This window comes from Muntiacus reevesi, chromosome 18 (genome assembly GCF_963930625.1).
Source record: "Muntiacus reevesi chromosome 18, mMunRee1.1, whole genome shotgun sequence".
NCBI lineage: Eukaryota > Metazoa > Chordata > Mammalia > Artiodactyla > Cervidae > Muntiacus > Muntiacus reevesi.
This window is the reverse complement of record NC_089266.1, coordinates 6319996-6331953: the sequence shown is the minus strand read 5'-3', so window position 1 is coordinate 6331953 and position 11958 is coordinate 6319996. Positions and strand designations below refer to the sequence as shown.

The 11958-nt window shown below is 49.9% G+C and overlaps 1 protein-coding gene across 1 annotated transcript; it reads left to right on the top strand.

Annotated features, from left to right (window-relative positions):
• The first annotated feature begins 510 nt into the window (after positions 1–510).
• CD300E (CD300e molecule) lies at positions 511–11355 on the top strand. Its single transcript, XM_065909616.1, has 4 exons — positions 511–645; positions 6156–6503; positions 6874–6985; positions 8092–11355. The coding sequence occupies exons 1-4, from the start codon at positions 606–608 to the stop codon at positions 8405–8407; spliced, it is 816 nt and encodes a 271-aa protein (XP_065765688.1). The 5' UTR covers positions 511–605; the 3' UTR covers positions 8408–11355.
• The last annotated feature ends 603 nt before the right edge of the window (positions 11356–11958 follow it).

The window sequence follows — 11958 nt, the reverse complement described above, 5'->3', positions numbered from 1 at the left end:
TTTGTTTAATCCTCTTGGTGGATTAAATAACGTGAGGACCATAGCCTCTCTCCGGCTGTTATCAGTGTCGAAGAAATGACACAGGAAGGGACTTCCCTGATGGTCCACTGGCTAAGGCTCCATCCTCCCGGTGCGGGGGCCTCAGGATCGATCCCTGGTTGGGGAACTCAGATCCTACACATGATGTGGTGTGTCTAGAAACAAAACAAAAACAACAGTAGCAACAAAAGTAGGCAGCCAGAGAGGAGGGAAGAGAGAGAAAGGCAAGGGACAAAGGGTCTCCTCTGTTGTTATATCTAGGGATTGAGATCATGAAGGCCAAGGTGTGACCCAAACCTCATATTGTCACTAAACGGACAAAAGAGTTGCTAGATTTCTCTTGCTGATTTGTCTATTCTCTGAAGTGTCTCTTCCCACCCTTCCCCTTTTTCTAAGTAAGGCTTCAAATTAGGAAGTAGCTAAGAAATTATAAAGGAAGTAGATGAGCAAGTAACGCAAAGGAAAGTTGAACAAGTGGAAGGTGGGTGGCCCAGGCTCTGTTGTCGACACCTAGACTTCAGCTGGGACCTGGATCCTCTGGGGCCACCTGCCAGGGAGATAGGACCATGTGGCTGCCCTCAGCTCTTCTCCTTCTCTACCTCCCAGGTGAGTGGGGCCGGGGCCTTTGGGAACTTGGTATTGCAGGGGGCAGGACCGTAGAAGGGTAGAAGGTCTGTCCTGGGTTCAAGCCAGAGGCAGAGCATCAGCAGAAATGGAAGGGAAGCAGAAATTAGTTCATCTGCCTTTTATACATTCAGACATTCATCTTATGGTCCTACACACACTTGTTGAGCCCCACTCTGTGCCTACACGCACTTATTGAGCACCAACTGTGTACCAGGACTGTTCTGGATGTGGTAATTCAGAGCAATTTCTGCACTCAGGGACTCGTAATTGGATGAAGGGGTCAAGTTACTACGCTACTGCCTGAAACTAGGGCTTCCCTGGTAGCTCAGACAGTAATGAATCTGCCTGGAATGCAGGAGATGCAGATTCGATCCCTGGGTTACGAAGATCCGCTGGAGAAGGGAATGGCAACCTACTCCAGTATCCTTTTTAATTAAAAAAAAAAGAATTTATTGATGGCTGCCCTGGGTCTCCGTCACTTTCTCTGGTTGCGGCGAGCAGGGGCCACTCTGTGGTGCACGGCTTCTCATTGCGGGCGCTTCTCTTGTTGCAGAGCACAGGCTCGAGGCGTGCAGCCTCAGAACCTGCTCTGCAGCATGGAGGATCTCCCCTGCCCAGGACTGAATCCATGTCCCCTGTCTTAGCAGGCGGATTCTTAACCACTGGACCGCCAGGGGAGCCCCCCACTCCAGTGTTCTTGCCTGGAGAATTCCCTGGACCGAGGAGCCTGGAGGGCTACAGTCAACGGGGTCGCAAAGAGTCAGACATGCGTGGAGCTTGCTATAGAAGAGGTTCGCTCATGTGGTGATGAGCATGCACACAGGGCCCCCAGTTCTGCTCCTGGAAGGATACAGGTCTCCCTGAAGCATGACTGGGAGTTAGTCTGGAAGGATGAATGAGTCAGCTGAGTAGAAAATCGGAGTAGCTGATGCAAAAGCGTGGAGATACTGGAGGCTGTAGAAAGCTCAGGAAGGAGCAGCCGCGCTGTTTGGCCAGGGCTCAGTTGAATGGGGTACGAAAGATTTGTCAGGAGGGATGAACCAAGAGTCTAGAAGCGCAACCTCTGCTTCCACGTTAAATCCCTCCTGGAAGAACATGATCAAATTGTTCCTCAAAGGTTGAACTTTCAGAAGAGAAAATCTTTAAAGAGACATTCACAGTGCAGGAGAGCACATTTTTAATGTCAGTTTTTATTGGAGTATAGCTGATTTACAGTGATGCGTTCGCATCTACAGTACAGTCAAGCGAATCAGCCGTATGTGTACATACATCCCCTCTTTTCTGGAGTTCCTTCCCGTTTAGGTCTCCGTGGAGCACTGCCTAGAGTCCCCTGCGCTCCACAGCAGGTTCTCACGTCTACTCCATACACAGTAATGTGTACATGACCGTCTCAACCTCCCAGTTCCTGCCATCCTCCCCACTTTCCACCCTTGCTCTCCGTGTCTTAGTTCCCTATATCTGTGGCTCCGCTTTGCAAATAAGATCGTCTGTACCATTTTTTCTAGATTCCACACATATGCATTAATATATGATATTTGTAAGTTTAGGATAAAAATTAGAGGATTTTCTTCATGCTTTTAGAGTAATTTTTACGATAGGCTCCCTCACAAAATGTAGAGCCTGTTCAATGTAATGACAGACTCTTCTGGAAAAGTGGGTGGAAAAGGGGGAGATTTAAAGGATCGATTGTACAGCACAGGGAACTCTGTTCAATGATCTGTTCAATATGTAACAATGTAATTAGGAAAATAATTTGAAAAATAATATATATATATATACCCATTCTAGTGTTCTTGTCTGGAGAATCCCAGGGACGGCGGAGCCTGGTGGGCTGCCGCCTATGGGGTCGCACAGAGTCGGACACGACTGAGTGACTTAGCAGCAGCAGCAGGTGTGTAGAATGTATTCCACGTGTATAACTAAATCACTTTGTTGTACAGCCCAAAACTAATGCAGCATTGTTCATCAACTGTACTCCAAAATAAAATAAAAAGTTTAAAAAAAAATAAAAAAGGAAAAAGAAACCAGTCATGGGCTAGAGTATTCACACCTTGGAAACTGGCAAACACTACAAATCAGGCTTCTCCCCTAGGGAACTGGTTTACCAGCATATCAGTGCTTGTTTAATCTTCTTGCTTAAATCTAATAAAATGTCTAAGTGCCCCAGCCTGGGTGCAGTTAAACTGAAGGTGGAAACCTCTTCCCACCTCTTTCTGGGGAACTGGCTGAACTCTCCATAACTACGGCCTCATTTTTGCGTCTTGAGAACGTTTGCAGCTGATGTTTCACGTGGGCTCAGATCGGAACTTTGAAGTCACTTGTAAAGATTTAAGTTTCAGTTCTTCTTTTTCATCCCAGCTCCCTCCTCCACCCTGTGCACCCATCTGGGGTTACAAACACAATATGGAAAAATGTGATTACTTTAAATTTATGGAGGGCATCCACGAGGGTTGTAAGGGATATAAAGAAAGATGATAAGGGCGATTCCAGAACAAAGAGAAAAAGAATGAAGACGGAGGAAGTGAATTCCAATATAGAATGAGCAAGAATAGTACTTATATTTATTAAGCACATTACAACCTACAGACACTTTCAAACCTACGGTACAATTTAGCCCTCTGAGCAACTTTTCAAAAAAGTGTATTGGATCGCAGTTGATTCACAATGCTGTGTACGGCATTCACGTGTACAGCAAAGTGAATCAGTCATACGGACATAAGTAAAAGTTGCTCAGTCGTGTCTGACTGTTCGCCACCCCATGGACTGTAGCCCACCAGGCTTCTCTGCCCATGGAATTCTCTAGGCAAGAATACTGGAGTGGGTGGCCATTCCCTTTCCCAAGGAATCTTCCCAACCTAGGGATCGAGCCTGGGTCTCTTGCTTTGCAGGCTGCTTCCCTGGTGGTCAGCAATAAAGAGTCTGCCTGCAACACATATGCATGTATCCATACTTTTTTAGGTTCTTTTCCAGAGTATTGAGTAGAGTTCCCTGTGCTATAGGTTCTTATTAGCTATCTATTTTATATACAGTAGCCTGTATATTTCGATCCCAACCTCCCAGTTTATCCTTTCCCCAACTCTCCCCCTGATAACCGTAACACTGTCACCCACATCTGTGACTCTATCTCTGGACCATTTTTCAGATCTCACATATAAGCAATATCATACGGTATTTGTCTTTGTCTGACTGGCTTCACTCAGTATGACAAACTCTAGACCCATCCATGTTGCTGCCAATGGCATGATTTCATTCTTTTTTATGGATGAGTGATACTCCAGTGTGTATATAATATGTACCGCATCTTTACCCATTCCTCTGTTGGTGGACATTTAGGTTGCTTCCGTGTCTTGGCTGTTGTAAATACTGCTGTCGTGAACACTAGGGTGTGTGTGTCTTTTTGAATTATGGCTTTCTCTGGACATATGCCCAGCAGTGGGATGGCTGGGTCACATGGTAGCTCTATTTTTAGTTTTTTAAGGAACCTTCCTACCGTTCCCCTCTGAGTAACTGACGCGAGCAGGGCAGCTAATATCATTCCCACTTTACAGATAAGACCGTGAAGGGATTAGTGACATATCCAGTAAGTGAAAGAACTGAAAATTAAATCCAAATGAGCCTCCTCCCCAGGGCTCTTTCCGACGCCCACGGGGTACCTAGAACAAAGCAAACCTGTGATATTCACAAAACCGCTCAAGGTGCGTCCTGCAGATTGCTCTGCTGCCCACCTAGTGTTTCCACCCTGAACTCATTGCTCTCCGCCTCTCGCTCCTGTGAACTTCAAGCAACCAGCAAACACTCTCCTTAAAAAATGCACACACGAGTTTATATAGTCCCACGCAAGACCTGCTAATCTTGCATTCAGACACACTCTAGCAGGACAGAGGAGAGTACTCTCTTGGAATGAGTAGAATCTTCTTTTTTTCTGTTAACTTCTGGTGTCCAGATTGGGTTGGTCTTGGCTGGATGCCTTCTCATCGTTGGTCCATAGAAGGCCCTCTTTTATGTTAATCATATATAATTTAGCAAACCTCTGTGAGCTCACTGGCCAACCCAAGAACTGGGATGCTACCTTTAACTTAGATCTACCAGCTCCTTCCCAATCCAACCCGGCTTCCTCATTCAAACACCAGTAACTTGGTATCACTTGTCAACATATTTCATGAACATTTGCTTTTGACATATTTGTGGGTTAGGTAGAAAATTGGGCTGAGATCTTATAAGCCACCTTCTAAATCTGAGGGTCTGTGATGACAGCCAGAGATTTATCTTTTCTCCCTTGAGAACATGTGGAGAGTAGAGTAAACAAGAAGTTATACTCTTTAAAAAAGACTGCTTGCTTCATCAGGTCTCAGCTGTGGCACGCGAGGGCTTTGGTGTGCCAGGTGTGGTCTCGTGTTGTGTCTCAAACACTCTGGTTGCAGTGTGTGGGTTCTTCGTTTCAGCATTTGGGATATTAGTTCCCTGACCGAGGATCAAATCCATGTCCTCTGCATTGCAAGGCAGATTCTTAACCAGCGGACCACCAGGGAAATCCCAGGAAGTTGTACTCTTAAAGAAATAGCTTGAATTACAAAACACCCAGGATGCAAAATCTTACTCCAAAGGGAAGTATGTTGGTTACACGACCAAACCTCATGCCGGCAGAGGCTGCAGGGTTAAGGACAGGGCAGGATAGTAAAAAGAGCAGCATAAAGCCCTTTGTGGGAACATGGATGGACCTAAAGAGCGTCATACTGAGTGAAGCAAGTCAGAGAAGGAGAGATATCCTATGACATCCCTTATACGTGGAATGTAAAAAGAAATGATGCAAATAAACTTACAAAATAGAAAAAGACCCACAGACTTTGAGAACAAACTTATGGTTGCCAGGAGGGCCTGATGGGAGGACGGGATACTTAGGGAGCTGGGTGTGGACATGTACACACTGCTGTATTTAAAATGGAAAACCAACGAGGACCTACTGTGTAGCACAGGGAGCTCTGCTCAATGTTACGGGGCAGGCTGATGGGAGGGGAGTTTGGGGGAGAATGGACAGGTGTGTTTGCAGTTGAGTCCCTTTCCCATTCACCTGAAACAAACTGTTCCTGTTCACCTATCCTGATGTTGTTAATCGGCTATACCCCAGTAGAAAATAAAAAGTCTAAATTAAAGCAAAGCAAGCAAACAATAAAAAAGAACAGGGCAGGCCTGCCAGCCCTCTCTACTCCCGCCTCCAGCTGTGGTCCGACTCCCCGTGTTCCCAGGGACAGGGTACCCGTGCAGTCAGGCAGCCTGTCTGGGTCACCGGGCAGAGGTCTGAACTGGTCCTGCTGCCCGCCGTCTCCAGACCCTCTGGCTTAGGTCTTAAATCCAGGTGTCTCTCCAGGTCCCCATCCCCGAGCCTGGAATGGTCCACGACTCCCTGGTAACTTTCCCCTTGGGCTTCAAGCAAAGAGCTGCTGATGGGGCCTCTTGGGATGGGGTCCTGGGATCTGGCTTGTGTTTTCCAGGCTCTCTGTCGCTGACGGGCCCCGGCTCTGTGGCGGGCACCGCGGGGAGCTCTCTGCGTATCCGGTGTCAGTACGAGAAGGCGTACAAGGGGCATAACAAATACTGGTGCCGAGGAAGGTACGGCACAAGGTGTCGCAAGATTGTAGAGACTGGAGGAGAGGAGAAAGAAAAGAGGAACGGCCGCGTGTCCATCAAAGACCACGCGGATAACCTGACCTTCACAGTGACCTTGGAGAACCTCAGCATAAACGACACTGGATCCTACTGGTGTCGAATTCAGACCGTCTGGATCCTGGACGTGTTGTCCTTGGACCCCTCGGTCCAGGTTGAGGTGTCTGTTTCCCCAGGTAAGAGCTCCCCTTGGTCCAGCCGCAGAGCTTATGGGAGAAGAGTGGGCTTGCGGACAAGGGTGGGCGCTAATGAACAGTGTCCTGGGTCTTGTCTTGTCCTCTGTCTCACTGGTGTTGGGAGGAGCCTAGGGTGCAGCCAGGGAGGAAGGCAGCTGACCCTTCAGCTTTGGCGTGGGCTGGGGGGCAGAGGTACCCCACACACGGCACCACCCTTGCCCTTACAGAGAGGCAGAGACCCCTGAACACACTGACTCGCTTCAGTAGAAAGTAGTGGTCACTGGATGATTCTGTGTGACATCAGAGCCACATGGGTGCTTAGTATGGGACTGGGGAGACAGTGATGCCTGGGGCATGCTTTGATCTCCAGCGCCAAGTACCACCCCAGGGAGCATCGCCTGTCCGGCTGTACCGGCTACCTTCCCGACAGTGAATGATGGACAGAACCTCAGCACCAAGGAGACGTCGAACCACTGCCCAGGGTAAGGGCCCCAGGCCTGGAGACCATGGGGAAGGAGGGCAGCAGCCTTAGGGGCCTGGAGTGGGGGCTGGCAGCATGCCATGACCTTTGTACCTTACCGTCTGCTGCGTTTCCCTCCAGCTCTGGTTCTGATGTTTATATTCTCATGTCGAGTGAGGATAGCATGTAGAGGCATGTAGAGTGGAGGATAGCACCCGTTCTGTGAACCTCTCCCCCGAGGGGCAGCTGCAGGGACATAGATGGAGGCTGGTTTCAGGTGGACTTGAAGGCCCTCCTCTCATCCCTCCCTCCCCATCTCCCTTCTCACGGGGCTCTGGATGCAGGGGCCTGATTCCGCGGCCCCTAGCCCAGGCTCTCATCTAAAGGTCTTTGCTCTACCAGAGATTCTGCTTCCAGGAGCTGCCTGGGGGATCTGTGGGAGGTGCGCTGGTTCCAGGCTGACATTTGGGTCTGTCTCCTCCTTCCAAAGACACCCAGAAGGGCTGTGATGCTGTCAGACCCTGAAGGGAATGGGGGGCGAGGCCTCTAAAGTGTGGGTGAGGACTGGTTGTAAGAAGTCAGCCGGTAACAGGGGAAACTGTGTGTGCAGGAAAGGGATGGAGAGGCTGGGTTTGGACGCACGCTTCTGGAAGCAGGCGCTGCCTGGTCCCTCTCCTCCCTCCGTTCCATTCCCTCCCCTTAAGGAGAGTCCCAAGGGCACTTCTTGAGGCAGGAATGAAGACAGGAACCCCAGAGAGGGGTTGCCCTGACTTGGGTCTCTTCTGGGTTTGATCCTGAGCTATCTAGGAACTTCCCTGGTGGCTCAGATGGTAAAGCGTCTGCCTACAATCCGGGAGACCCGAGTTTGATCCCTGGGTCGGGATGATCCCCTGGAGAAGGAAATGGCACCCCACTCCAGTACTCCTGCCTAGAAAATCCCATGGATGGAGAAGCCTGGTGGGCTACAGTTCACGGGGTTGCAAAGAGCTGGAGAAAACTGAGCGACTTCACCTTATCTAGGCTTCAGTGTCAGGATGCGGCGGGGGGTGGGGGGTGTGGGGGGCGGGAAGGGTCCTGGGACCTCCTCCAGAGGTGGCAGCTCATTTCTGGACACCGCGTCTCCCACAGGTCCCAGCTCAGCAATGTCCACTTCCTGCTCCTGGTCTTCCTGAAGCTGCCCCTGTTCCTGGGCATGGTCGGGGCTGTCCTCTGGGTGAACAGACCTCAGAGGCGCCCTGGAGGAAGAGACAGACAGCTTGACCAGGCAGGTCCACCGTGCAGCGTGCTGTCCCTAGGAACGCCCTTTCCAGGAATACAGCTCTTCAGACTGGACAAGAGAGACCTTCAGATTCTGGGCTCCAGGGCAGGGGGCCAGCAGTTGCTAGATTCTGGAAGGATTCAGGTCTTCTGGGGGCACTGGTCCAGGGAGGGTCCCGGATCTTAGAAGACACTCGTTCTGAGTCCTCAGGTGAGGGAGGGCTCCATCACCCCTGCCCTTGCTTGGGGGTTCTCTTTTCTTCTCCCCATATCTCCTGATTCCTGGGTCTCACACCCATGTCCCAAGGGCAAGAATTCTCTGGAAGTTGCATGCTCAGAGGCCTGACATTTTACTCTTCTCCTTGGCACAAAAGCTTCTTGGTTCAGCATTGCCAGGGAAATGACCACTTCCCGCCTGCAGACAGGAGGCTGCCTGAGGATACACCCCTCCCAGCTTCAGTCCTGGACTAACAGGACTCCATCCACGCCTCTGGGACAATCCCAAGGGAGTTTAGTCCTGACAGAGTTTGCTCATGCAGCTGCCTGCTGTCCTGTGAGCTCAGGGTTTCTTCCTGTTTTCCAATGCCTCTTTGGCTTCGAGCCTTCTTGTGTCCTTGTGACCGGTGTCTGACTTGGCTGAGTGCATCTCTGTCTGGCTCAGCCATGGCTGAACAGCTTCGAGTTACAATTCTGTGGCTGTTTGGAGCAGTGATGGTAGAAGGAGGCAGTGGATACCTCTAATATCACTCCGGTAATTCCCTCACTTGGAGGGTCTCCCGTGCACAGAGTCGATGGAGAGTCCAGGTTTATCCAGTTTAGGAGAAGTCTGGTTGAGACCGTCTATCAACAATTAACCGTCTTTGCAGAAGAGGCAGACATAGCTCCAAGCACAGCGTACGGGACACAGAGGAAAGGAGATGCTTCCCCACGCTGGGATCGTGCAATGCCACCATAACCATAGGCGCCCGTAGCCCAGGGGAGTGCTCGGCTGGTTCCTGGATGCATATCCATCACTCCCTCCCTGAAGTTGGCGGGCAAGAGTTGCACAGTCTGTCAACCTTTCCACTCACCTTTCTGCACCTGTAGTGACCCTTTTCCTCTGAGAGCTCCTCTGAGCACTGAGTTCTCCGGCAGGGCTGCTGCCCTCTGAACCTAAGCTCTGATGTGTCTCCCATAAGGGTGCGGACATTCATGGCATCTCAAGGAGAGCTGGGGCTGGCCCCAGACTCGGCTGAAGGAAAACCTCGTTCTAAAGAGGCACATACTAATCATGACCGTAAAATATACACAGGGTGGTATAGAAAGCATAATAATGGACAAGAGGAGAGCTTGCGATGCACTTTCTAAGGAAGATAAACTCACAAGTTAGCAGAGTGCAGGCAGGGCTGGCCAGGGCCACTGGGCAGTCACAGGTGAGATGCTTCATGACGTCAGAGGGGAAAATATTGTGTCACACCGGCTGGATCAGGGAGAGGAGGTGATATGTGAGACTAATGTTAAAGGAGGTATACACTTTCAGTCGAGTGGGGTGGTAAGGTGGGGTTGGGGAGCCGGGGGAAGGAACATATTCAGAGCAGCAACAGCAGAAGTGAAAACAGGGAGCCAGAAAATACTCATTGCCATAGTCAGTCCAAGAAGACCAATCAGCAGAGTGTGAGGTTCACATGCAGTTTCCCATGGTGGCCGTGTGTTTCGTATTCCAGTGGGATGAAGTTGTGGTAGTGCAGTTTTAACTGCAAAACCTAGGAAGACCTAGGAAGACCAGGGTGGGGGTGTGTTGAAGGGGTTTAGAATCCAACTTCTACTCAGGCTTTGACTGGAGACACTTGGATGAATTTGAGCAGATCAACCTGGAGTCATGGATGTGTTCTAGGAAGGCTTACCCAGCTGATGAGTAGGATAGTCTGAAAGGAAGGGTCTGGGAGTACAGAGATGTCAAGCTTGGAAGACCAGAAAGGTAGGCATCATTGAGAGAAATAGGGAAATCAGGAGCAGGCTAGGGTGAAACAGAGCTTGGTTTTCTCCATGAGACTGGGATTACCAGGCATAGAGGAACAGTAGGAAGCTAGAGATGTGAGTTAGAGCGTTGATGCTGGAGGGAAGATGTGTGGGGCAGTAAACTGGAGCCCAGGGAGAGGGGGAATCGTCAAGGGAAGAGTTCAGGGCCAAGAGTTTGAAGCCCCTGCAGTTAGGAGGGACTGGGGGCTTTCCAGGAGGCGCTAGTGATAACGAACCTCCTTGCCAGTGCAGGAGACAGTAAGATACTTGGGTTAGATCCCCGGGTCAGTGAAGATCCCCTGAAGGAGGGCATGGCAACCCACTGCCCTGGAGAGTTCCCATGGACAGGGGAGCCTGGTGAGCTACAGTCCATGGGGTTGCAAAGAGTCTGGACACGACTGGACTGACTGGGCACGCATGCACACAAGACAGTAAACAAGCAATTGCATAGATCAATATTGGGAAAATTGACATTTTTACTATGTTGAGTCTTCCATCCACAAATGAAGTGTATCTCTCAATTTATTTAAATATTCTTTGACCTCTGTCATCAGCATTTTGCAACTTTTAGCACACAAATGCTATGCAGGTTCCACTAGATTTTTACCCAGGTATTTCTTATTTGGGGGGAAGCAGTTAGGAATAGAGTTTTATGTTCTACCAACTTGTTGTTAGTATCTAGAAATATGATTCTCTTGTGTGTGTATTGATTTTATATCCTGCGATCTGGTTGAACTCATTTATTGGTTGAGCAGTTTGTTTGTTTTTGGTAGATTCTGTGGGATTTTCTACATAGACAATTATGTCATCTGAAAAAAGGGACACTTTTATGCTTCCTTTCCAATCTTCAAGTTTTAGTGGTGTCCTGGAGGCCCAGGGGAGCTCTGGGAAGGTTTAAAACACTCTGATGCCATGTAGAGGATGTGGCATTGTGGGTCCACTGCTTTCAGCAGAGAAGCTGGGGGACTTCCCTGGGGTCCAGTGTTTGAGACTCCATGCTTCCAAAGCAGGGAGTGTGGGTTCGATCCCTGGTCATGGAATTAAGATCCCACAGGCTGCATGGCATGGCAAATAAAGAGAGAAGCTGGAAGTGAAATCCCTCATGTTCACATACAGGCAACAGATTCCATTAATAAAATGCTATGATCAAAAAGAAACACGTCTGTAAACCCATGCAGGTTATGGGTACAGTCTGTGACTTCTGAGCAAAGCAGAGAATTTCAGAACACCGTGTGCCTGCGTGGTATTTATGCCTGGGGCCATATGGTACCCTCAGCAGGCTTGGGAACTGACCTTCTCAAGAGCGCAGATGGATCTGTGGGGACGGTGGGTGAGCCAAAGGCATGCTGGTCCAGGGGCAAACTCGACTCTGCTACCTGGCTCTGCGACTGGGCACCCAGGGCCCTCGCCCTTCACATCTCCTTGTTCTTCTATGTGATGTGAAGGTGCTGGATCAAGACTTGTGTGTGGCAGCTTTAAAGCATGACTTCGAAGTTCCTTGACGCTCCTCCTATTAAGGGTCCGGGCTTCCTTCCCCTCCTGTGTCTGGGTGCACTGGGATCGCCCCAATCACAGACTGGAGCCTGGGTGCACTGGGACCGCCCGATCATAGCCTGGAGCAATATTTCCCAATGCTTTCCCCATTATCATCCTCCTAGAGGTCCCCTGGGGGAGGAAATGGCAGCCCACTCCAGTATCCTCACCTGGGAAATCCCATGGACAGAGGAGCATCACAGGCTA